The 27,995-nt window shown below is 44.1% G+C and overlaps 2 protein-coding genes across 2 annotated transcripts in view; one reads left to right on the top strand and one right to left on the bottom strand.

The window, feature by feature from the left end:
• arsa (arylsulfatase A) overlaps positions 1-24,332 on the top strand; it is a 133,307-nt gene extending 108,975 nt beyond the window's left edge. The window contains exons 7-8 of the mRNA XM_084334891.1: positions 4,016-4,118; positions 22,171-24,332. Of these exons, the coding sequence (XP_084191017.1) occupies positions 4,016-4,118; positions 22,171-22,466 (399 nt within the window). The 3' untranslated portion in view covers positions 22,467-24,332. The remainder of the gene's footprint in view (positions 1-4,015; positions 4,119-22,170) is intronic.
• A 3,219-nt stretch (positions 24,333-27,551) lies between these two features.
• Positions 27,552-27,995, bottom strand: part of mapk8ip2 (mitogen-activated protein kinase 8 interacting protein 2) — a gene marked incomplete at both ends in the record, with an annotated part of 182,922 nt that continues 182,478 nt past the window's right edge. The window contains one exon of the mRNA XM_084334289.1: positions 27,552-27,624. Within this exon, the coding sequence (XP_084190415.1) occupies positions 27,552-27,624 (73 nt within the window). The remainder of the gene's footprint in view (positions 27,625-27,995) is intronic.

Genomic DNA, 27,995 nt, shown 5'->3' on the forward strand with positions numbered 1-27,995 from the left:
CAGTTCAAATCTCCCCCCAAAACAAGTTGGTGTGTGTTTAAGTTTGGGAGGGAGGAGAGGATCTTGTTCATAAAACCAACATCATCCCAGTTGGGAGCGTAAATATTGACTAAAAGCACTGGGGTTTGGAATAGAGTGCCCGTTACTATTATATATCTGCCATCCGGGTCAGAGATAACGTTAGAGGGTGTGAATTGAACTTTTTTGTTTACCAGTATCGCAACACCTCTTGCCCGAATATTAAAATTGGAGTGAAATACCTGACTGATCCAAGGCTTGTGTAGTCTAATTTGATCTGCTTTCAATAAGTGAGTTTCTTGCAAAAACATAATATCGGCCTTCAAGTTTCTTAGGTGAGCAAAAACCCTTGAGCGTTTGACTGGCCCGTTCATAGATTTGACATTCCACGTGATCAGTCTAACAGAGTTGTCCCTCCCATTATTAGATAAAGTCATGATTCAGTTCAAGATTTGAGTGGTCTGATTGTCCCATATACAGGCCCCCTGTACAGGGGTATTGTAGACTCCACAAAGTGATAAAGAAAAAACAAATAACAAATAAGTAACTATAAACATATGTATGTGTAACCACAACATCTGCAAAAACAACAATAACAACAGAAATTACAGAAATTACAGACCTTTCCCGGACCGCATATGGTGTCAGTAACCCCCAAAATAATCCCCTCCCCATTCCCATCCTAGGTTCCCTTCTCTTCTTCCCACATCTAGAGAACCGCAGGTAATCGCTACTAAACTTCCGGTGCATCCACAGACCTCAACCTAACCTAGAATCTAACCTAGAACCTAACCTAGAAACTAACCTAACCTAGAGGCTAGAACCCAACCTAGAAGTTAGAACCTAACCTAGAAGCTGACCTAACCTAGAAGCTAACCTAGAACCTAACCTAACCTAGAGTGTGAGCGTGAGCTCCCAATTTACTAAGAGAGAAAAAAAAGTATATATCAAAAAGCATTTAGCTGTGACAAGCGACACATTATAGAAATAGAAATAACTGAAAGATACTGAACTTGAATAACAACTCGAGATTTGTCGAGCAAAGAAAAGAGTACAGTCCAAGCCAGCTGTTAGCCAGCCTACGTTAAAGCTGGTGTGTAAACAAACCCAGACCGTTGTGTAATTACCTCAGTCATGCCAATGAGCGTTGTAGAATTACATTATAGAAATAGAAATAACTGAAAGATACTGAACTTGAATAACAACTCGAGATTTGTCGAGCAAAGAAAAGAGTAGGGGGAACATCAACCAGTAGGCTGGTGTGTTAACGTCATTCAGTCCAAGCCAGCTGTTAGCCAGCCTACGTTAAATCTGGTGTGTAAACAAACCCCGACCGTTGTGTAATTACCCCAGTCATGCCAATGAGCGTTGTAGAATTACATTATAGAAATAGAAATAACTGAAAGATACTGAACTTGAAAAACAACTCGAGATTTGTCGAGCAAAGAAAAGAGTAGGGGGAACATCAACCAGTAGGCTGGTGTGTTAACGTCATTCAGTCCAAGCCAGCTGTTAGCCAGCCTACATTAAAGCTGGTGTGTAAACAAACCCCGACCGTTGTGTAATTACCTCAGTCATGCCAATGAGCGTTGTAGAATGTCTGAGCAGCTGCGGGAGAGTCAAAGTACAACGTTTGGTCTTCGAAGTCCACGCGGAGGCAAGCTGGGTACAGAATTCCAAAACGAATGTCTTTCTTGTACAGTCGGGCTTTCACGTCGTTGTAAGCTGCGCGCTTGCGGGACAGTTCGACGCTGAAGTCAGGGTAGAGTGAGATCTTGTGGCCATGGTACCGCAGATCCTCCCTTCTCTTCCCAAAAACATGCTCCTTGTCCTGGTAGTTGTGGAAAAGTACGATGAACGCTCTGGGTCTGGGGTTGTTTCCTCCTCCGGCTTTATTTTCTTTCCCCAGCCTGTGGGCGCGAGACAGTATGAGCGGCGTGGGGAAAAAATTAGCACCACAAATCTCCGAAAACAATTCGTCATAAATTGGATTGGATCCGAGCCTTCCATTTTTTCAGGGATGCCGATCACTCTCAAGTTGGCTCTGCGCGAGCGGTTTTCAACATCATCCAACTTGTCGGCCAGCCGAGCGTTCTCCGTTTTGAGTTGAGCATATGCGCCCTCCATCTCGACGACTCTGTCGCTGTAGTCAGACAAGCCTGATTCGACGGAGGTGATCCGTTGTCCGTGTATATCCAGCGTGGATTTTATTGCCTCCAGGGTCCTATTCACCGGTGTGAGAGCTGAGTTTAGCAGCGAGGTGACCACTGCCGTCGTGTCGGTGAGTATGGCCGTACGGAGGTTCTCCAAGTCGCTGGGCAAGGCTGGCGTCGCTTTGGCTGGGGAAACAGGCATGTCTTTAGCCCCACTAGCAAGTTCAATAGCCCCACTAGCAAGTTCAATAGCTTCGAGGCTAGCAGCAGTTGCCTTCGACATTTCTCTTTTATCAATTCTCTTTGCTCTTCCCGTCATGTTGTGAAAACGTAGTGCAGTATTCGTCTTTTAGTCTTTAAAGTTTAGATGGTGCATTGTAGCATGTCGCTTGTCAAATAAATAAATAGTTTGCAAGTTGTGCGGGAGCCACTCTAAACACGTCTATCCCGTCGCCATGCTAAACCGGAAGTCTGTCGGGTGCGTTTTAACCTTTTCACTACCACACTACAAAGGGTTAACCCTTTCACTACCACACTACAGACGGTTAACTGTCTGTAGTGTAATAGTGAACGGTTAACCTTCTGTAGTTAGCAGTGTAAGGTTAACCTTCTGTAGTGTGGTAGTGAAAGGGTTAACCTTCTGTAGTGTGGTAGTGAAAGGGTTAACCTTCTGTAGTGTGGTAGTGAAAGGGCTAACCTGTAGTGGTAATGAAAGGGGTATGTTTCAGAGGACTAATGAGATCTGATCAGGAAGGCAGGTTCCATTATTGGCTTGACCCCTGACTCATCTATAGCTGCTAACATAGTACAGTCACATTATTGTTACATTATTATATACATTATATATTATGGCGCTGTCCTCTCCCCTTATTTTGTACTCCTTTGAGATGTGTATGCGTGTGCCTTTTTTCTACTGTCCTGTCTGTTGTCTGCAGTGGCGGCTCGCCACTGGGGGCGCTAGGGCGCCGCCCCCCCTGGTAAAGAGAGCAGGAGAAGAAGAAAATGTTTTATTTTTATTTTTAAAATATCAAATATTAATAATCGTTTTCCTGAACAGGAAGTGACGATTCTGTCTGATAAAGAACGTTCCATTACCGTAGCCGCATTTCTCCTGCCGTATTTCTCTCGGGCTAGACGCAATAGCGCTCTGAGTGCGCGTCACTGTTTCATCGCTGTATCCGTCGCAGCCAATCAGTGCGTAACGCGCTGTGCGTTGAATATGATGTATTATGATGGAACTCGGGCGCGTTTTGAAGCGGTCTGCAAGCAGCCGAGCGTCTATAATTTCCATAGCATAGCCGCATTTCGCGGAGAAGCTCTCTGATTGGCCGACGCGGCGATGCCAGTTCTTTCCGTAGCCGCAGTTTGCAACATGTTCGAGGCTGTGTGTTGTGATTCAGTCTGGAGTCTGGACAGTGGGCAGTGAGTGGATATACATCGACAACAGTCTGGGGGACAGTCAGTGGACATACACTTTATTAAGCCCTCCGGCTGGACCACGTTTCAATTAAACAAAGTGATTTAATTCTCTCTCTCTCTCTCTTAGCCAACTCAGCTAACGTTAGCTGCTGTTAGCCACTGAGCTAAATTTGCTTAACTAACGCTCTCTCTCTCTCTCTCTCTCTCTCTCTCTCTGTGCCTATGCGTGTGTTTGGAGACGGAGCGAGTTTGTTTCTAACTTTTCTATTTATATATTGTGTTTCAAGTTGTGAATTAGACTGTACTTTATTTGGCCAATGCGTGGTACATGTTTGCAAAATGTTTGGTATAGCGCCCCCTCTGGAGAAGAATTCAGGAGCCGCCACTGGTTGTCTGTCCTACAAAGTTTCTGTCTTTCACTCCAGAGTCAGAGGGAGGCGATGATGTTCTACCCAACGGACCCCAGTGAAACGTACAGCCTGTTTGCTCTCAGGCTGGGGAAGTACAAGGCCCATTTCTACACACGTGGTATGTACTATCTACTGTATGTCTGTGGTGGTATGTACTGTACTTTTGTATTGTGGCCGATAACCGATATTAATATTGCTGTTCTGGCCGATACCGATATTTACCGATGTCAATATCTCTGTATAGAAAACACTTTTTTATGATAATCAAATAGAGCTATTTTCCAAAACGCTTTTTTTTTTAACTTTTGTAACTTATTTTCATAAATTACTGATTTTCTTTTTTTATCTACTTTTTTCTCCCATCCCAATTTTTTCGTATCGTCCAATTCTACCCTCCCTGTGAGAGATTTGGGGTGCTTTTTCAATGTATGTGATGTATAGATTGGGGGGAGTGACCACAGCTAAAACGGTGCCGGGTCAGAGAGGTCGAAGTGCATGCGGACGGTGGAAGCAGGAGACGGTGGTTCAGTAGTGAGGCACACTGCCAGTGAGAGAATGTTTGTTGACATTCCTTGTGGGAACATCTGAGATTAGAGTGTACTGTAGGCCCAGAGCAGGAGGGAGAGAGGTTTATCTGAATGAAAGTTTAATGGTGTTAAAGGTTAACGCAGTTGTCATGACAACATGACAACCAGAAAGGGGTGGGCTATCATAGTTATGACGAAGATCCTATAAAGCTGACAGTGGTTCCGGGTAGGGCAGACTAGAATCTGACTCAGACTAGAATCTGACCAAGAGCGAGGAGGACTGAGATCACACAGACACTCTCTCCTCTCATTGAGAGAGAGGGGGGGGGGGGGGAGAATGCCACATCACCAGTAGCTTCGGCTACCACGAGGATGGTCTCGGCTAACGAAACAGGCCTGAACACTATTGGACTGAATAACAAAAGGACGATAGACGAACACACCGAAAGATCATTAGAATAGACTCTTCAAGGACGATACAATTTGATAACATCTGACAACATCTGATTATGAGGTTCTGTTTATAGCAATAAAACAACGCTTTTCCTCATAATGTATCTCACGGTGTCGAAGTGTCGAATTCTTACGGAGGTGGAGAATTAGGATGGTTTATGGATTGCACTAACGGGGGAGATAAGGATCTTATCTGCCAGTATCGGAGACGTCAGGACCATTAAAATGACACAACGCAGAGGAATTGGATGGAGGGCCAAACAGACGAAGACGTGATACTGGCCAGTTTGATCAGGATCTTACAGTTGGTGCCGATGACAGCCGGATTTGCAAGAGATTAAAACAACGGGAACAGTTGGTTGTTGATGACAGCCGGATTTGCAAGAGATAAGAACAACGGATAAAGACTTTTTCAATAATGGGGCGACAGTGGACAACAGTCATCAATGTGTGGGAGAATCATGATCGAAGCAAGGCCGGCCAGCCCTGGGAGAGAGCGTCGAGTCGAGCGGTCATGAGGCGGACCAGCGCTGTAGGAGAAACAGCGCTCCGGAGAAAGATGTGAGTTCACTGTGCACACATGGTTGTTTTGATCTTTTAAGCCAAATAAAAACGAACGAAGATAGTGCATCCGTAAATAAGTAGCGACAGAGAAGCCAGCTGTGATAATATGAGCAGAGAGCCATGGTGAAAATCGAGGGTGTTATCTACAGAGAATGAAAAGCAAACGAGGCAGGCTGCACAGTTTTGGTTTAAGGAGGGTAAATGCGAGATGAGGAAAGGGGGGGGGGCGCTTGAATCAGATCGAAAAAATGTTGATGGCGGGACTGTTTTCATAACAGAAGGAAAGTCGAAAGGAGATTGTACCAGTGTGTATTATGTCCGATCAGGCAAGAGTATTAGTCTGAGGAAGCGTCCCCTGATAATGGATAGGAAAGAGAGGAAAAACAGCTGTGTTTTTAGGCCTTGGAAGGAAGGGCAGCGTTCGTTTGTTGAGAGAGTAGCCATTTGCACCGAGTCAAGATGGCCGCAAAAGGGGCCACGAGGGGGATGATACAAGATGGCCGTGAGCCACGAGGAGATAACAACAGATAAAGAACCAGGAAGTGACACGTCAACTAAAACACCATCGAGGAGGAGTAGGTTGCCACCTAGTGGCGGAGGGGGGGTAGTGCTGGGGAGTTTTCATTACCCATAGGGGAATATTTAGCACAGAGAGTGGATTATTATTATAATAATAATATTAGATATAGAGTTTAATTATTAATTGATTAAATAAGAATTGCACAGAAAGATGGTGCAGTTATTTGAATGGGTTAATTATTGAATAAAGAGGGAGTTTGAATTCCAGTGGGGCCTTCTCACACCTAATAAATAGGCAGAGTCTTGAGGGGACACGTCACCAGAAAGAACTGGCGCGCGCTGGGGGTCACCCGTGGGACAAACGTAGAGCGCAGAGTGGGTATCGTTTAGCTGCTGGTGTCACGCCGGAAGACAACAAAACAGGGAACAGCCCTGTAGGATTAGATATGGGTGTGGAGAAGGTGGTAGACTAATAGCAAAACAAGGGAAGTCGAATGTACAGACGACTGCCGGTGTTGTGTTTCTGCTTTCAAGGGGGGAATGACACCGACAGCGATGGAGATGGCCAGGAGACAGACTGGAGGAGGAGGAAGCCGCAGGGGCCAGGCACCGACGCCTGGTACACAGATGATCCACGACGAGAGAGAGGAGACGGCGGCGGTGGAGGAGCAGATGTGGAGAGGACAGCCAGAGACACTGAGCAGGAGCAGACCAGGGGAGAAATTTTTGCCTAGGGGACCGCGCCCTGGGAGGGGGACCAGCTCAGGAAAGGAGCCGTCACTGAAAGGGGCCCTTGCCCTAGAAGACGGAACCGGCCCAAGATGGGAGGTGTACTGTAAGAGGGAAGGGAGCGCTCTGATTTGGACGTGGGGTACCTAATAGGGGGGCCGAAGGGTTTTAGGTGTGTCGTCTGAAAAGTTGCAATCTGTGTTTTTCTCTGTCTCTCTCTCTCCTCCATGACCGTGGTTTATCCTTTCTGGTTTGGGTGTGATGCGGGTAATGGAAAACAACAAGGCAAACAGCAGACGGCGGGGCCCTAATTGTTATGAGTCTATTTTTGGGTATAATTAATTGAAAAACCAAGTAGTCTTATGATTCTGAAGGTTGATTAAGAATCAAAGGGGGGAATGAGAGATTTGGGGTGCTTTTTCAATGTATGTGATGTATAGATTGGGGGGAGTGACCACAGCTAAAACGGTGCCGGGTCAGAGAGGTCGAAGTGCATGCGGACGGTGGAAGCAGGAGACGGTGGTTCAGTAGTGAGGCACACTGCCAGTGAGAGAATGTTTGTTGACATTCCTTGTGGGAACATCTGAGATTAGAGTGTACTGTAGGCCCAGAGCAGGAGGGAGAGAGGTTCATCTGAATGAAAGTTTAATGGTGTTAAAGGTTAACGCAGTTGTCATGACAACATGACAACCAGAAAGGGGTGGGCTATCATAGTTATGACGAAGATCCTATAAAGCTGACAGTGGTTCCGGGTAGGGCAGACTAGAATCTGACTCAGACTAGAATCTGACCAAGAGCGAGGAGGACTGAGATCACACAGACACTCTCTCCTCTCATTGGGGGAGAATGCCACATCACCAGTAGCTTCGGCTACCACGAGGATGGTCTCGGCTAACGAAACAGGCCTGAACACTATTGGACTGAATAACAAAAGGACGATAGACGAACACACCGAAAGATCATTAGAATAGACTCTTCAAGGACGATACAATTTGATAACATCTGACAACATCTAATTATGAGGTTCTGTTTATAGCAATAAAACAACGCTTTTCCTCATAATGTATCTCACGGTGTCGAAGTGTCGAATTCTTACGGAGGTGGAGAATTAGGATGGTTTATGGATTGCACTAACGGGGGAGATAAGGATTTTATCTGCCAGTATCGGAGACGTCAGGACCATTAAAATGACACAACGCAGAGGAATTGGATGGAGGGCCAAACAGACGAAGACGTGATACTGGCCAGTTTGATCAGGATCTTACACCTGTCTCGAACGCTGTTAGGCCATGCCTCCCACAAGCCGGCTGCAATGTGGACGAAGCCTTACATCACGTGTCCCCTCCGGTACTCGAGGAAGCAGCCGTCGCATCTTTTCACCTGCACAGCGCGATCTCTCAGCGGCGGGGGTCTGCGTGGGAGGGACACGCCGCCCCCGTCGCTTCCTGATTCTGCTGCGCAGGCGCACCAACCGACCTGTAGGAGTCGCTGTCCACAACGTCCGATCCCCACCCATCAGCTTTCCCACCCCTAAAGGCCTCTACATGCTACAGCAACTTCAAAGCAACTGCAACACAACATCGGCGCGATTTCAACGCGGTTGTTTTAGAGGGTCTTGTAGACTGTGTTGCGAGGACGTTGCGTACATGTCCCCCAAATCTAACCTAAACAGCCGTTGCGTTGATATTGCGTAGCAGTGATTGGTTGGTAGTGAATGGGGGCGGGGCTGTCATAGAATAATATTGGTCCCGCAGCGAGGAATACCATCCGCCATTGTTGTAGCCAGCAAGCTATGCTATCAATATTAGCTAAATAATTAGCATCATAGCTGGCCTTTTTCTGAAAACCCAAGCACATATTGTTCCATAGCATACGCCTTCAGTTGATCATGACAAATCCTCTCTTACCTTGACGATTAAAAAGCCTCCATAATTTAGTAAATAAAGCTGTAGCCAGCCAGCTAGCATTGATGCTATACAAAATGCTATCCACATTAGCTACATAGCTAACCAACTAAATACAATGGTATACTGAGGTAACATTAAATACAACGTTTGCTAGTCGAAATGACTGGACACACACAGGGACAAGTTAAACATCAATCAATTAATTTATTCCAACAGGTAGTTTGAGCTGCATGAGCCGATGTCTTTCTCTCCTCTCCATTGGAAACGAATGACGTTACCGTAACGTTAGCTCGAAAAGCACAGAAACGGGCGACAGAAGTTAAGCTGCTAGCAACAGACACTATAACACTTCCGGTCGGGGGATTTCAAAATAAAAGAGCGACGTCTAAAAGCACCGGAAATACGTTTATTTTGTACATTATCTAACGTTAACACGAACCTAAACTAACTTTAGTTAAACTAACTTTGCGCGTCGATGTTGCAGAAGCATAAAGGCAGAGTGTCTACAACACCGTTGCTTTGTTGATGTTGTGGTGCAGTTGCTTTGAAGTTGCTGTAGCATGTAGAGGCCTTAACACTGCCAATTGTGTTAGTATGAACGACCAGCCAAGCTAATAGCAATGCGGAGAGCTGGGCTCAAACCCAGCGTCTCCTGCATTGGTGGCGAGCGCCTTGCCCACTACACCACCTAGCCGCCCATAAATTACTGATATTTTTAAACTATTTAAGGCCAAAACATGTAAAGAAAATTATAAAAAAATGTAATACATTTTTATTTAAATTTTTTATCTGCCCATATCGGCCCTATCGTGATATCGGACCGATACCGATGTGTAAAAAAAACTGCCATATCGGCCGATATTATATCGGCGGCCGATATATCGTGCATCACTAACTGTACTGTATGTCTGTGGTGGTATGTACTGTATTGTATGTCTGGTGGTATGTACTGTATGTCTGTGGTGGTATGTACTGTATGTCTGTGGTGGTATGTACTGTATTGTATGTCTGTGGTGGTATGTACTGTATGTCTGTGCTGGTATGTACAGCATGTCTGTGCTGGTATATACTGTATGTCTGGTGGTATGTTACATCATGTCTGCTGGTATGTACAGCATGTCTGTGGTGGTATGTACTGTATGTCTGTGGTGGTATGTACAGCATGTCTGTGGTGGTATGTACGGTATCTGTATGTATGTAGTGATATGTACTAGGGGTGCACCGATATATCGGTCGGGTATCGGTATCGGCCGATAAGTGCCTTGTTGACTGCCATCGGCCTATCGGCCGATAAGCTCAAATTTGCCGATGGCAGTGGCCGATAAATATCCATCAATTTGTGTCGCGTCAATCTGGTCCACATGTTCAAACTTTGAAAAAAGTTTCAGTCAAGCGACGTGCACAACCCCACCCCCACACACACACGCTACTGCATCAAGGTTACTTATGATTAACAAAGGCATTCGTTTTGTGGCATTAACGTTATATAGTTACACGTTCAATAACATCAGCATATTATTTACCCGACCATAGCAAGCATTACTCATTCATATCTCTCACTTCCTTCCTTTGCTCAGAGAGCCCGTACTGAATTGTACCCATTCTGCAATCTGTTAATAAAGTTTTCAATCAGACAAATGTATAGAAAAGCTTTTATTATAACATTTGTTGCAGTAAAATCATTATGCCTCGTTTAGTACTCCTGCGGGGAGCTGGTAGTCTACTCGTGGGCCGCGGGGAGCTAACTTTATTAGCTACGGTAAGTTTGTTGTGGTTCGCTCGTATAAATCAATGGTGGACTTCCCAGAAGTAAAAAACGAATAAGCGATTGCCGATTGGTGGTAAGAACAGCAGGAGGTGGGTGCAAGCGGTGTGACGTAATTGGCAGAATCGACTGTCAATCAAAATAGTTCTGTTGTACCTGACGACACATGCATTGCAAACTCAGATTATGGAGATATTACTGGAGAACATGGAGCTTTGTTTGAGAGAGATACAGAGTGCTGTCTCTTAAACTCTTAAAACTCATAAACGTTTTAGTCTTTTTAGTCAAGTTAGTCTGTTAGGTTATGAAAGCCAGTGGGTATTGTATGACTCAGACTTCAGCAATAATCATGAGCATTATAAAATATATAAAAAACACACATGGCATGATGGAATACCATAAACATATTTCTTGATGTTTCCTTTTTTAAGTAAGTAAAGAGGCCTATGTTCATATCGGTGAGCACAATTTGTAACACAAAAAGAGAGACGTGTAGCCTATTTATTTATTAAATATTTTATTTATTCATTTTATTATTATTATTTTATTTGTTGCCATGCCTAAAATAATAGTCAAGCATAGGGCTAAAACATTTTCATAAACAATAATATAATTTTTTGTTATATGGTTATAATAAAAGCTTTTCTATACATTTGTCTGATTGATTGATTGAAAACTTTATTAACAGATTGCAGAATGGGTACAATACAGTACAGCTCAATACAACAACAGTGCTAAGACTGGAGGATGAAGACCAGAAAAAGACTTTCGGCTTTTTTACATAACGGTCCTCCATTTTCAATTCATCAAAACATTTAGAGACATACAAATATACAGTAGTTTCATAAAAAAATAATATATTACTTATTTTTTTTGCCACAAATATCGGTATCGGCCGATTGTGTTAGTTGAACAATCGGTATCGGTCGCACATTTCATATTGGTGCATCCCTAATATGTACTGTATGTCTGTGGTGGTATGTACTGTATGTACGGTATCTGTATGTATGTAGTGATATGTACTGTATGTATGTAGTGATATGTACTGTATGTATGTGGTATGTACTGTATCTGTATGTATGTGGTGGTATGTACTGTATTGTATTGTATGTCTGTGGTGGTATATGTACAGCATGCCTGTGGTGGTATGTACAGCATGTCTGTGGTGGTATGTACTGTATGTGGTGGTATGTACTGTATGTGGTGGTATGTACAGCATGTCTGTGGTGGTATGTACTGTATGTGGTGGTATGTACAGCATGTCTGTGGTGGTATGTACAGCATGTCTGTGGTGGTATATGTACAGCATGTCTGGTGGTATGTACTGTATGTCTGTGGTGGTATGTACAGCATGTCTGTGGTGGTATGTACCAGAGGTGTGGACTCGAGTCACATGACTTGGACCCCACCACCTCCTAATAGACAGTCTCCTCCCCACCGCATGTATATATTCCCTCCCCGCCGTATGTATATTTCCCTCCCACCCACCCACCCCCTCCTAATGTACAGTCCCCTCCCCATCATATGTATATACTCTGTCAGGATCTAGGGGTAACAGTACTGTATATTTGAATACCGCCTATGTCACAAATGTATCAGTACTAAATACCTATATGTCCCTATGCCATAAATGTCATGTATGTTGTGTATGTCATAAATGTCTATATGAATTGAAAATGGGGGACCCTGATGGAAACAAGACAAACGTCTTTCTCAGGTCTGCATCCCCTTAACAATTGTATGTATTGAGCCGTACTGTATTGTACCCATTCTGCAATCTGTTAAATAAAGTTTTCATTCATTCATTCATTCAAGTCACAAATTTGATGACTTTGGACTTGACTTGACCAAATCAAAAAAGACTTTGACTTTGACTTTAATACCAATGATGACTTGTGACTTCACTTGGACTTGAGCCTTTTGACTTGAGAAGACTTGATACCTTGGCTTCCCCCATGCCCAAAGATAAGTTATATTAAATACTGAATGGTTCGTTAGGTACTGCGTTATTTTTATGTAGATTGGTAGCGAGCTGCAGCGCAGTTCTCCTCTCCGGTCTGAGACCAATAGGGTCCAGCTGCAGCGCCGGAGAATCCTCTCACTGGGCAATCCTGTGGCAGCCACGAACCCTCTTTCTATAGAAGCAGCTCGGATGTTCAATCAATCAATCCAATAACACACGCTCGTCGCTCACTTAAAACAGCGCACCTCCCAGCTGCTATATAGAAAGTAGTAGGTTCGTGGCTGCCACAGGCTTGCCCCTTGAGAGGATTCTCCGGCGCTGCAGCTGGACCCTACTTGCGGAGACACGCTGTGCTGTGGGGTGTTTACTATTTGACCGTCATGGCAGCCCCCACTAGTCGCGTTTTTACAGATGGATATTGTCACAAGTCAATTTATCTTTTGTCGAGCCAAAGAAAAGATCGTTTTAGTTAAATGTAATTTGTGTCTTGGCTCAAAGATCATATCTTCTGCCCACTTTGTTTGAAACAATCCGACAGCATCCAATCAATTTGCGCCAGAGAAGAAGTAAGTTACGATGAATTGAAAATGGGGGACCCTGATGTAAACAAGACGAAAGTCTTTCTCTGGTCTGCATCCCCTTAACAATTGTATGTATTGAGCTGTACTGTACTGTACCCATTCTGCAATCTGTTAATAAAGTTTTCATTCATTCATTCATTCAACGTTAAGAACAACGGATCCAGTGGGAAATTATACCAAATATTGCTTCGTTTGCTTATAAAAACAATGTGGTGGTCAACAAAAAACGAATTGCAGAAAATCACAGATGGAGATGCAACAACTTCCAACTACATTTGAAGCTGCATAAATAACAGTATGTAACTTGGTTTATAAACAATCAGCAATGTCTCGCTTGATGAAAGCCTAACATTAATGCTACTCCTTAAAAAAATTGATTGATTGAAAATTGTAAGATTGCAGAATGGGTACAATACAGTACAGCTCAATACACACAATTGTTAAGGGGATGCATGCCAGAGAAAGACTTTCATCTTGTTTACATCAGGGTCCCCCATTTTCAATTCATCATGACACTTATGACATACAGCTATACAGTACTGTTTTATCAAGACATTTATGACATACAAGTATACAGTACTACATACAAGTATACATATATGCTGTTCACACTATATGAGCAAAAGAAAAATCTGATTTGGCCCACTTTTGCCTACAGTTTGCCTATACTCAAGTGACGTGATGGCGCCTGTGTGTGTGGCTTGCCGTCTGCCGCTGTCAGTTTTGTTCGTGTTTATACTGGTTTTGTCATTTGTCACGAAAAATGTCAACTCTCTACTGGTTTATGATCGCCAAGCACTGCTTGATATCCGGCTTGCTAGTGAAAATCTGGCCAAGTTTGATCTGGGACATAAAACCTTTCCTCCACCGCTTCTGGCAGGAATACCGGCTCACCTCTACCGGGCATCGGCTCCTCCTCCCCGGCTGAGGCGTATCAGACGCCGAGGTAAACGAAGCGGCCGACTGGTGAAGCTAAAAGCCTCCCTGAAACTTTCTCCCGGGTCTATATTATTGACTGGATATGGATCGAACCATCGCTTTGCTGTTTCCCGTCGCTCTCTGGAGCCTGTCGGCACCTGGCTGGTACCTGTCATCACCGGCGGGGATGAGGAGTTTCATGCGCGCAGCCGCCTCTGTTCTCCCCGACTCCACAGAGGAGTGGTAAACCCCCGCAGCCTCAGGCCTCTGGCCCGGGCACCTCGGACGGCTCGGCCGGTCCCAGCTCCCGCCAGGATAGCCCTGGTAAACGCTAGATCGCTAGCAAATAAGACTTTTATCTTGAACGACTTCTTCACCACCCGCAACTTGGATTTCCTGTGCATCACAGAGACTTGGCAGAGCGTTGGTGAGTCAAGCTCTTTTTCTGAACTTTTGCCACCTGCGTGCACGTATTTTAGCGCTCCACGGACGACTCCATTAAAAACCAGGCGCTCCAAACCTAAACCTGAGCCCTGGTTGAACGACAGCACTCGTGAAGCCAGACGAGAGTGCAGGAGGGCTGAACGACAGTGGAAAAAGGACAAGCTGCAGGTGTCTTTCGACATTCTGAGGGACAGCTGGTGTAGATATCAGCAAACTGTTAAGGCTGAAAAAACAAAGCATTTTTCTGATATCATTTTAAACAACTGCCACAAGCCTTGTGTTCTTTTTAAAACGATTAATTATATTCTTGATGTCCCCCAGCCTGTTTGTCTTGAAGCTTCCACTGAAACATGTGAGCTTTTTATTCAGTTTTTTATTGAAAAAGTTGCCAACATTAGAGCTAGCACGTCCACCCCTACTTGTGACCATTCTACTACTACTGCCACCTGCCCTGCCACGTTTAGCCAGTTTGAGCCTGTGTCCCTTGCTCAGCTAGAGGAAATTATTACCCATATGAAGCCCTCAGGCTCCCCCCTAGACGTCCTCCCCCCTCACCTTATCAAAGAGGTCAGCAGGGTCATAGGACCAAATGTCCTAACAATTATGAACAACAGCCTTACAGGTGATATACCTGTACATTTTAAACATGCTGTGGTGCAACCGCTTATCAAAAAGCCTAGCCTGGACGCCTCTGTCCTCTCTAATTTTAGGCCTATCTCCAAGCTCCCGTTTTTATCCAAAATCTTGGAAAAATTTTTACTTGTCCAACTAATGTCTTTTCTTGACACACATGGCATTCTGGAGGTCTTCCAATCTGGTTTTAGAGCACTGCACAGTACAGAGACTGCACTTTTAAGAGTTTTTAATGATATCCTTCTCGCCACTGACTCTGGTGACTCCCTTATTCTCGTACTTTTAGATCTCACTGCTGCCTTCGCCACAGTGGATCACAATATTCTGCTCTCCCGTTTGGAGCACTGGGTTGGCATTAAAGGCCAAGCCCTGGGCCCTCATTCATCAACGTGGCGTAGAAAATGTTCTATTTCCACACGTAAGCACAGAATGTAGAATCAGTGCACGCACAGAAAAAACGGGATTCACCACACGTGCGTACGCAGGTTCTACGCACACCTGTCATGATGAATCTCACCTTGGCCCTGCGCCGAGGCTCGTGCACTGTTTTAAGTATTTGCATACCAGAACCGCCCCGATTAACCATATACGGTAATGGAATACCCCCATGAAATGTGGAAAAATGGACTAAGCCGAGGGAAGCGTGTTATGTGACAGGCTGACAGACGTGTACACGTAGATGTCGGATATGATATCTATTAACCATTGCTGCCTGGGCAGCGCAAACACTAATAAAGACCGTGCTGGAATATGACTGCCTTTTCACGTTTTGTTTGATTAATACCCAGGGATTAAAGTTATCCTCAATTTTATTCCAAATCGCGACGGATTTTCCGTCAATTTTCTACCTGCTGCATATGATTTCTAGAGTCATACAATCTATTTTGATGTCAGTATTGGGTAGCCTATATAAACAATAATACGAGAGCATATACAAGAACAATGAATCTCACTGCCAATGATGTAGCGATACGCCATGTGTAGCCTGCCTATATGTGATCAATACAAACTTTAACTTGAATTCCATCATGTCTGTGTGCGGGTCACTGCGGGAACTCACAAGGCTGTTGTCACAATGTAAATAAGAACGTGCACTGAAAGGTTACAGTATGTAGTTGGTTGATTATTTGTATGACAGTCAGTAAACCCTTGCAAAAAGTATCCGTTTTATTTAATTAATTGAAAACATTCAGCATCGCCTTCCTCCCGGCATGCAGCAACAACATGTATCAGGCAAATGCGCATCGCAACATTGACTTAGTGGAATCCCTTTCTATTCACATAACTGCATTTGTGATGGAGCTTTGACAGCTACAGTAACAGTCTATTGCTCGATCCATCTCCAATATCACGATGGACCGTGCCGGTGGCAAAGACCCGAGGGTGGAGAGGATCTTGAATGAATTCCATCATCATATTTATATGTTGTGTGTCTGTCCACTATGTCTGTTACTTTGTTATCCCCCCCCCCCTATCTATGTAAAGCGACCTTGGGTCTCTTGAAAGGCGCTATATAAAATGAAGCTATTATTATTATTGTTATTATTATCACATCTGAGCGGGAGCTCACAAATAGACTGTTAGTCTCAGTGAAGTTTCAACGGAGGTCATCTATTCTAACCAACAAATTGAAGTAGAAAGCATTTCGTGACCAATCTTATTTGGAAACATGAAACACAAAATAATTCGCTTTTTATTTGAAACAATATTTAATCGCGTTTGGAGGTTGGTGTTTTGCGTCTGCCCCCCCGTGCCAAACAAGCAGGCCAACCTCTTGTTCACGTGTGAGCCCGTTATAATTACACTACTGTCGCTATTTTATAATGAACTATAATGAATTACGGGTCACACTAATGCACGGAAGCTTATTTCCGCCTTGAAACTAATGCAGAACTGAGGAGCGCTTATGCCGTAGTAACGATGTTCTACCACTGGGCGTCAGCTAAGTGTGCTCCGAGCTGTACGTACACATAAGCACGGAGTCAAGTTCAAGTTGAAATTGATGAATCCCACTCTTTGCTTAGAAATGGTCGTACGCACAGGTTAAGCACATATCTGTACGTAAGACACGTTGATGAATGAGGGCCCTGGAGTTTTTTAGATCATATTTGTCTGAGAGAAGTTTTTGTGTTAGCCTGGGCGACGCTGTATCCTCCACAGCACCTCTCCCCTGCGGGGTTCCCCAAGGCTCAATTCTCGAGCCAATTTTATTTGTGTTGTACCTGCTCCCCTTAGGGCCTATACTCCGAAAGCATGGCGTCTCCTTTCACTGCTACGCAGATGACAGCCAGATTTACATGCCATTAAAAAGAAACACTATCAACCCGGTAAAACCACTATTAGCATGCCTTGATGATGTTAAGGCATGGCTGGCATCAAACTGTCTTTGTCTCAATGACAGTAAAACAGAGGTCATGGTGTTTGGTCCCAGCAATGGTCATGTGCCTCCTCCTGGTGATTTGGGCCCTCTTGGGCTTTTTGTGAAGCCAACAGTCACCAACCTAGGGGTGAAATTTGATTGTGACCTAAAGCTGGACAAGCAGATCAATACTGTGGTGGGAAGGAGCTTTTTCCAGCTTAGGAGGCTGTCCAAGGTCAAACCTTTTTTATCCCGTTCCGTTTTTGAAACGGTTATCCATGCTTTTATGACCTCTCACCTTGATTATTGTAATGCCCTGTACGTGGGCGTCAGTCAGGCCTCCCTCTCTCATTTGCAGTTGGTGCAAAACGCCGCTGCCCGTCTGCTGACGGGAACGCGAAAGAGGGAGCACATTTCCCCTGTGCTGGCTGCCCTCCACTGGCTTCCTGTGCGTTTTAGGATTGATTTTAAGGTTTTACTGTTTGTTTTTAAATGTTTGAACGGCTTGGCACCGGGTTACCTCTCAGACCTGCTGGAACCCTATGTTCCTCTAAGGTCCCTCAGGTCCTCTGACCAGCTCCTCTTGGCCGTTCCAAACTCCAGGCTGAAGCTTAGGGGGGACCGTGCTTTTGCAGTGGCAGCCCCAAAGCTCTGGAATGAGCTGCCACTGCATGTTAGGCAGGCCCCCACTCTGCAGGTGTTTAAAGGCCAACCTCCAGCTTAAACCCTACTGATCAATTATGGGTAGTTTACATCATTGGTATATAATTTCATTATTTATTTTTTTCCATTTGACACCGGAAATGCCACTCTGAAAGAGTTAAAAAGGTCCACGCACGAATAACATGCACGCGCGAATCAAAAAAGCTTATCAAACGCCGACGTCACAACAGGACACAGGTGCATATTAATGAGCCGAATCTAATGTTGCTTTTCCACTAAAATAAAGTACTCAGTTTGTCTCCGTGTGGGGAGGCGGGGCTGCTGGTGATCAGCATGAGAGCTCCAGAAATGTCATGTGAAAAACTGCAGACCACTGATTGGTCAGAAGAGAGACGCGTCACTGTCTGGAGAGTCTGAACGAAAACAGAACGCCGCCATCTTTAATGTCTCGCGTAGGATGTCTTATGTATGTTTGCAGCACGAAACAAGTGCAATAAAAAAGGATACAGTCACTGTGTATTCTGCCTCATTTATTGATGAAACAAAACCGACATCAACACAATTTGCCACAGAGCGGAGAGTTTAGTCTGACAAAAAGATCGCTGATTAGTTACGCTTGTTGTTGGGGTTAGGGACGAGTGGTAACGTTAGTTAGCCTAATGCTAACGTTAGCAGATAGACACGAGAGGCTAGGTAACGTTAAAGCTTGTAGAATAGACACAATGAGGTAACGTTAGCGTTAGCATAATAGACACAACGAGAGTCTGGTTAATGTTGTTATTGATTGAATGAAAACTGTGTTTTACTCTGGCTTGCCAAGCTCATCATAGCCCCTTTCGTGACTGATGCACCGAGTGAATCCACAGTCACTTGCTCCTTAATAGGAAACCAACCTAGATTTACCATGAAGGACTGGTTCTGGCCGAACCGTTCGTTATACAAGTATCACAGAGACATTTCAAATGTACTCACAGTTGCACGAGGGTTTCGGACAGAGATACGGGATGGTTTGAAAGCTCTGCGTTGCTAATAAACATTTTAAATATTTTTTATAAACTGCTCAAAACGGCATTATTTCCGGCGTTGGCTGCCTGGTGTGATCACAGCGCATGCGCATCATGCACCCAACGCCGGAAATAATGCTCCGCCTCCTTGCTACTGCCTGTGACTCACAGAGCCCCCTGGTGACCAACACCTGTTGTGATGACATTACACGCGCACGTTATGAACCATTGATTAAAATATGCACGTGCGTGGTGATTGTGTTGGGCAGACAAAATGTTTTGATAAAAACGCTAAAACTGGGTCAATTTCAATACTTTTTTTTCCAATTCTTCATGAAAGTCACTGTTGGCCTAGTCCACATTGTTTATTGAACAAAAATACAACGTGGAGGTTGACCTTTAAATCACGCCTAAAAACACACTTATTTGCTCTGGCTTTTGTTTTTTAAACCGTTTTTTGAGAGATTGGCCTTTTTATGTGACACATTGTACTGTTTTATTATGTGTTTTTATTACATTTTTATGTTTTATGTTTTATCCTATGTTTGTGGACTTGTACAGCACTTTGGTCAACTTTGTTGTTTTAAATGTGCTATATAAATAAAGTGGATTGGATTGGATTGGATATAAGAGACATAGATCATAAGAAACAGAAATATATACTACATTCGAAGGGGAAGAAACTACATTGGAGGGGGTTGGGTGGGGGGGGGTTGGACATTTACAGGGGCCAGTTTTTAATTGCAGCCACCCGTAGGTGCTATTTGAGAGCGGTTTTGAAGGAGGGTAGGGATTTACATTATTTTACAGCTGTGGGCGTTCCACATTGTTGTGGCATAATTGCGAAACGTGTTTAGTCCCTTGTTTGAGACGAATCTGGGTTGAACATGATTTGTGGAACTCCCTCTGGTGTTGTGGTCCTGGAATTCACTGACCTTTGGGAAGTATTTCGACATGTACATGGTGGTAGTGTATCTTGTAGACCAGGCCCATTGCAAGTTGATGTACTCTGTACTCTAAGCCATCCTAGGTTGTCAAATGGGCAGGGGTAAGGTCAAGCAGTAGTCTGACCAGTTTGTTTTGTCATGTTTGTAATCTTGTTTTTAGTGCCTTTGAGGTGCTTTGGTACCATGAGGTACAAGCATAGTCGTAGTACCCTTGAATGAGTGAATGCTTCTGTTAGTCTTCATCAAGGTATTCTTGTTTACCAATGAGGAGATCCGGTATAAGAATCGAGTTCGTTGGTTGACTTTTTTTTATTACGTTGGTTGCCATTTTGTCACAGGATGGAACCCAGGTAGGTAATTTCATCTTTCCTTGTGACAATATTGTCACCCACTGTAACAGAGAAGCCGTTGGCCTTGCTGAGTTTGTTATTTTATCCAAGAGATAGAGAGAGAACTCGCACACGAATTAGGCCCTACCTAATTCTAATACCTAATAAACTACCTAATATATGAAATGCAGAGATGCCTTGTCATTTCAGTACAGATTTTTTATACCCCAAAATTGATAAAGGCTTATGGTAGACTAGTTAGTTGAACCAACGTCTGCTATTATGGATCATGTGCCATAGACTCATTAGACTGTATATACAGGGCAGGCAGACGTTAAATAAATGATTGGTCCAAGTGGGAAGACAATATGTTGGTTATTGTTATCCTACCTTTAAAATGGATATGGTGATCCTTATTCTTTTTTTTCTCAATATACTCCTGAACTGGTTTTCAAGCAGCTCTTGCCCAATTGTATCTAGTTGTAAGACTGATTCTGAATATTATTACTAGTGCTGTCAGGTGATTATAAAATTAATCTAATTAATTACAAGATTTGTAATTAATTAATCTAATTAATCGCATTTAATCGCATAACCATTTTAGGCCTGATATTCTATATTCTATAATCCTATTTCAAATGGCATGTGTCCGGATGGCAGAATTCAGTACTGTATCTACAAAACCTTCTGTTTAATCATCTTCCATTTATTCATTTGCTTAGATTTTTCAGGTCTGGTAAATTTGAGCATGGTGTTATTCAGTCAAAGATAAAAAAAAAAATGTATTGATATTCTCATTTGGTTCATTACAATTTACTCAAGCCTAGTAACAGACACAGTATTTCTGACACTGGGAAGTATACATTCCCTGAGATCCATAGATGTCCCTATCAGATACCAAGAACATGCAAATGGACTATATTAAAAAAAAGTCTGTAAATGTAAATGTGTATTCTACGTTCTTATGGAATGAATGAGATTAACAAATATTTAAATAAAAATAAAAATAAATTCTTATTTTTTTTAAATTAATTCTGAGTTAATTTTCATAACGCGATCATTTGCTGTGTAATTAATTAATCTAATTAACGCGATAAACTGACAGCCCTAATTATTACATTTATAGAAATTAGATTATGTTTTGCCAACAAGTTGATAATGAAACTTTTTGGTGAAACGCGTATTATGACTTGTTTAGGACTCGAAACTTAAAGGTTAGGACTTGGGACTCGACTTGGGACTTGTCAGTCTTGACTTGGGACTCGACTTGGGACTTGCCTGTCTTGACTCGGGACTTGAGTACCAAGAATTGCGACTGACTTGAGACTTGCAAAACAATGACTTGGTCCCACCTCTGGTATGTACTGTATGTCTGTGGTGGTATGTACTGTATGTCTGGTGGTATATGTACAGCATGTTTGTGGTGGTATACATGTACTGTATGTCTGTGGTGGTATGTACTGTATGTCTGTGGTGGTATGTACTGTATGTCTGGTGGTATGTACTGTATGTCTGTGGTGGTATGTACTGTATGTCTGGTGGTATGTACTGTATGTCTGGTGGTATGTACTGTATGTCTGGTGGTATGTACTGTATGTCTGTGGTGGTATGTACTGTATGTCTGTGGTGGTATGTACTGTATGTCTGGTGGTATGTACTGTATGTCTGTGGTGGTATGTACTGTATGTCTGTGGTGGTATGTACTGTATGTCTGGTGGTATGTACTGTATGTCTGTGGTGGTATGTGTACTGTATGTCTGTGGTGGTATTATGTACTGTATGTCTGTAGAGATGTCAACAATAAGAATAACCAGAGTGGTAGAAACCAGGTTGTTTTGAGACACTGTTTCCTGTTTGGTCGCCAGGCGCCTCCCACAGCGGCACCGTCCCGGACCAGGACTGCAACCTGTTCGCCATCATGAAGGCCCACGACCCCCCGCTGCTGTTCAACCTGGAGGCCGACCCCTCGGAGAACTACCCCCTGCGTCTGAACAGCAGGCCCGACCTCTGGGCCGTGCTGGACGAGATGCTGAAGGTCAAGGCCCGGTTCGAGGCCTCCATGGTGTTCGGAGAGAGCCAGGTGGGTAAAGGCCACGACCCAAACCTGGAGCCCTGCTGCACGCCTCAGTGTAGCCCCAAGCCCAGCTGCTGCCAGTGTTGACGGGGACACATCTCAGAGAGAACCGCTGACCCAGTGGTATGGATGAACCAGGTGAAACCTGTGTGAGGTGGAGGACATCGAGAGGATACTGGCTCTTGACGTTTCCCCCAAAGACTGCAGGAGTTGAAAGAGCAAAACATGACTTACCACCACGTCCAGCCCCTGGTGACTCTGGTGTTGAGAAGACCAATAATCGCTATGTCTTGTCTGAAATTCTCCTTTGCTCCTGACAATGGGTCTCATTCACCAACGGAATTAAGACAAAAGATCAGACACATTTTTGTCCTAGCGCCACTTAAGAAATCCGGCCGATTTTGGGATTCACCAACGGTCCCTTCTCCTGGAGCAGGATTTAGGAGCGCTGAAGAGCAGTCGTAAGTCGGACAGACTGGTGTGCGCCGTGTTCTTAAGGTCTTTATTTGGGAGGAATCATGGTGATTTCGTTCATGTCAACTCTACAGGCCTCCTTTGAATTAATTAATCATTAAAATAAATATGACTTTGTATGATAAAAAGATTTGTTTTCATTTAGTCATGCCTCAAGAGGCATTGTGATGTCCGAAAATAAATAAAAACACTACACCAACACTGCAAATGATAGTGGATAAATAACTAAAGCTAATCGCGTGGATATATCTATAATGGAATAGAGAGACTGTATTAATATTCTATATTTATACCATCTTGTTGCGCGCTCCTGGCCACCTGCCGCAGCGTGCACACGCACTGTATAGTCTACGTGTATAATGAATGAACAGTAGGCTTATATTATTCTAATTACTTGTTTCATTAGGAGATAATATATACTGTATGTGCTGCCCTATAGTTTGACCGCAATCGTTTGAGGTTTCAGTCAAGCGTACCACTATGGAATATACCACCCCTTACCAATTTCCTACATTTCTCATGCCAGTTTACTACATTTAATGCAGGTCGATGTCAACCAACACGCCGAGCAGCCTTTTGTGGGACACCGATGCGCAACGCCTCTGTGGAGTCTGGTCCGCTCACGCCAGACTCTGTGGAGATGTCACGCTAAGATGTGTAACTTACTGTACTGTACTGTAGTAGAACTCTGATGTAGTAGAAATGACTAATGTAGGGCAGCGCAGTATCTGTGATCTCCTAATAAAAAAAGTTATTAGAATAATATAAGCCTACTGTTCATTCATTACGCACGTAGACTATACAGTACAGTGTGTGTGTGTGCGCGCGCTGTGGCAGGTGGCCAGGAGCGCACAACAACATGGTATAAATATGGAATATTAATACAGTCTATTCCACTATAGATATATAGTGTGCTGTGTGATGACAATACATTTGAATCTAATCAAATTTTGATCCGTTGCAAAGCGCTTCCTCGCTACCTGGGGCAATGCCGACCCTCTTTTTCCGCACTGCCCTCGCATTATAATGAGCTGGACGGGCGTGTCTGTATGCAAATGAAGTAAACAGGAACGCGCGTTCAAGTTTGTGAATGAGTGACGTATCTCATTCTGGGCATCGCAGCTGTGATAATTTTGCCGAGTTAAGACAACCTCTCCATGCATGGTGAATCCGGGGGTAATTGTCGTCGACTTTCTCTTACGACCTTCCAAGGAGGTTGTCGTAAGAGAAATCGTATGACAATGTTGGTGAATGAGGTCCAATGATTGTGACTGATGGTACGTAGTAATGTCCTAGGATGAGAGTTGTTTTGCGGGGCTTCGATGTATCAATTGACATTCATACTGAAGTCTCACAAATGAGGCTCCTCAGGGAGAAAGATTAATATTAAGTCTCCTTTTTTAAATGTTTTTAACTGTGAATGTCTTTCATTTTAATGAGCTTGTATTGATTTCAAACAATAAAGACACAAACAATGTGTTTTGGACATCAAGCATATATTTTATTCATAAGACCAAACCCATGACAAGGCAGAGTGCTTTTTTTAAATGTTCTCTTTATTTCTTTCCTTTGAATTTTACAAGTCCTTGTTTTTACATTTTTCTTTTTTTTTCTTTTTTTTCTTTTTTTTCTAAGATATAAGATAAGGTTTGCTCTGGCACACACCGATTTGCTTTAGGATATACAGTGAAGAATCCCGTTTCACGTATTAAAGTCAAAAGTTTGGTTTAACTGTTTAATGTATTATTGTCGTGGCTATACAGGACTAGGAGGTTTGGCTTTGTGTGTGTAGCTATGGTTTCAGTAGAAGGGTTTGAACTAAGCTATAACAAGATAGAAAAACAAACACAAAACAAATACAGAGGTACATGATGTCAGAGAGATTGGTTTTGCACGTTTTGTTGGGAGCCATAACTAGAACTGGCAGGATTGCGATAATGGTTTTCCTCACGAGAGCCGACTCGAGTCGCTTAACTCGGCTTTAACAGCAGATTTGGACAGATACCCTGGTGTGTTGTCGTACAATGACATCACGTTTCACAAAATGTGCCCTAAAGTGTGCTGCTGAAGCCGGTGGGGGAGGGGTTATTGAGGACAGACAAAATCCCGTCTCTGTGATCGACGCCGAACAACGGTGAGGAAATGTAAGACGGGTTAAAATAAAATGACTGCAGAAGTTCGGTTTTTAGTTTATTTTCTCTCTCCTCCCCTTCAGGGATTTTATTTGGTTGTGATACTGAAATCGTCTAGTTTTTTTTATGTACATATTCATTTCAATAACATACTCAACATAAAGGACACGGCACTATCTTTTTGATTTCGCTATTGTATATATACATGATCTAACTCTGCAGAGATACACATGTAGATAACACTCTACCACGCTTCTGCCTACTACTCGACTGAAAAGAACTCGTAGTTTTATCTTTTTAGTTTTTTTTGCGGATCTCCGGCTCACCCTGTGATTGGCGGTTGAAGCTGGTGGACGCCGACGGGAACCCTGGATCTAACAGAAGGACGACCCTCGACGACCCTCACCAGCCCCTGAACCCTGGATCTAACAGAAGGACGACCCTTGACGACCCTCACCAGCCCCTGAACCCTGGGTCTAACAGAAGGACGACCCTCACCTACCCTCACCAGCCCCTGAACCCTGGGTCTAACAGAAGGACGACCCTCGACAACCCTCACCTACCCTCACCAGCCCCTGAACCCTGGGTCTAACAGAAGGACGACCCTCGATGACCCTCACCTACCCTCACCACCCCCTGAACCCTGGGTCTAAAAGACGGGACGACCCTCACCTACCCTCACCAGCCCCTGAACCCTGGGTCTAACAGAAGGACGACCCTCGACGACCCTCACCAGCCCCTGAACCCTGGGTCTAAAAGACGGGACGACCCTCTACGACCCTCACCATCCCCTGATGCCGAGGAGAGCCTCGAAAGCCTGCCGCTCCAGGCACAAGTCGGCTTCACCACTCCCACCGACCTCCCCTTCCCACGCCAGCTGTTCTACTGCAGGCTACAGTATGCTAAGAGTCACAGAAGAGGCTTCTGTATAAGAAGTAAATGAAGTGTAACCAATCCGAGCAGGTTTAAAAGCAGGGTGGGGTAGTATACGTGGAAACATACAGGTGTCTGTGTTAACAGACCGTTAAAGAGGCAGCGTGATGAGAGCGAAGTCCAACCAGGCATACGGTATTGCACAAGACGCCCCCCCCCCCCCCCCCCCCCCCCAAAGGCTTTATACTGTACATTGATGCTTTGGGGTTTTAATACCAAAGTGTTATTAGGACACCGACATACGCCACTCTTAACGAGGACGCTACTGAGACACGGCCGCTCGTCCCTTATCCCTCGTTGAAAATGTCAAGTCAAAAGAAAACCGAGACGTAGCGATGTCCGTGCAAAGTTACCTACGTGCGGCAGAGGTGGAAGAGTCAACAGTGATATTATGGCTTTTCGGAGGACCTTTGCGTTCTCCAACCTCGCTTCACCACCACCACCTGCCACTACCGACGCATGTGGCTCGCTGATCTGTTGGATTTGTCAAGTCTTGGATGCAAGATTTCTTGTCGAATCTCGTCGACACCCTCAACTTTAGAAGACCGGACAAAGGCGGGGAAAACCACGAAAAGTTGAAAAGTTCTACCATGAGGCGTGCTACTTTGCAGGCTGAAGAGAAGATTCGCTGCACCGATGGGATTAGATTCTACTGCTACCCGGTCATCTGACTTCCGTCCTGATGAATTCACTTCTCTCAACCGACGCAACGCGTTTATCAGTTGTCATTCATGTGAAATAGTTAGCCGCCAGACGGATAAAGGTCCCTGTGAGCTGTTTATTAATGGTTATCATCGTTTTTTGTGATCCTTTCCACCGACTGACAAAAATATCTTGGAACTTCTCAACAATCTCAAACCCTGCCCCCTCTTTTCTTGATCCTCCAATCACAACTGAGAAGAACCACCACCAACCTCTCTTGTTCCTAGTTGTTAGGGATTCTTAACATAGTCTGTACGAGGCAGTCTGTATGTCTACTCTCTACACGTATTCACACACGTTACATAACATGGGGGGGTTTAAGCTCAGACCACGGGACTATTTCACTGTACTCTCTCTCGCTCTCTCTCTCATCGGTAGAAATCAAATCAATGAGTTTGTCGAACAAATACATATTTACAGTTCGCCGACCGCCAAACGCATTAAATCTACACGATTCCCTTGTTACCTCAATTGTCACATATTGAGCTGCTTGCTGCCACTATCCTGCAAGGTGTTCATGTCTTTGTGTGTGTGTGTGTGCGCGTTAACCCTACTAGCCATGCATTGAAAAGTGAAATAGCGGTAGTAGGTATATCGTCGTTCTTTTGTTTCAAAACTCAGAGGGATATCTAAATGACCAGGTGCTCAGCCTCTTAACTTTTATATCATAGAAAAAGATCAAAGGAACAGGCAATCGATCTGCCGAGATGGGTGGGGGAAAAATAAACGGGGTAAATAAATGAACAAAATCGATCGAAAGCTTAGCATACTGTAGAACTGAAATTAAGATCCCAGTTTCAGAGGGATTTGCAGGGGTATTTTCTTTTTTACAATGGAGAGAAGAAGATGCCGCCAGCACCCCCTGGTGGCTAAGTTGATCAACATACACAAGCTGGGTGGAGGAGGATGATGGTTGTCGTAGCAACGCTTCCTACTCCAGGTAAATGTCCTCAGTGGGGCAGGCGTACTCCAGGTGCTCCTGGTAGTATTCCTGGAAGGCTTGTCTGGAAGGAGGAACAGACACTACAGTGTTAGCATCAGCGTGCAGACGTACAGATCATACACTTGTCTGTTGGCCAGACTTTAAAGGAACACGTCAACATTATGGGAAATGCACATACCATCTTCTCCAGAGTCGGACAAAAACACCCCTCTGAGTTTTAAGCTAGGGTAGTGATCCATATCAGCTTCTATTCATTTGTGCTAAACTAGGCTAGCTTGCAGACAGATAGCTTTCAACTGAACGCACAGTAGAGAAGCAATTGGTATCTATCTTCTTGTCTGACTGGAGAAGACGGTACACACATTTCCTATAATGTTGCAGTGTTCCTTTAATCACACGTGATGGCAAAAGGCACATGAACCTCCAGTATAG

This window comes from Notolepis coatsorum, assembly GCF_963971535.1.
Source record: "Notolepis coatsorum genome assembly, chromosome: 18".
NCBI classification, from domain to species: domain Eukaryota; kingdom Metazoa; phylum Chordata; class Actinopteri; order Aulopiformes; family Paralepididae; genus Notolepis; species Notolepis coatsorum.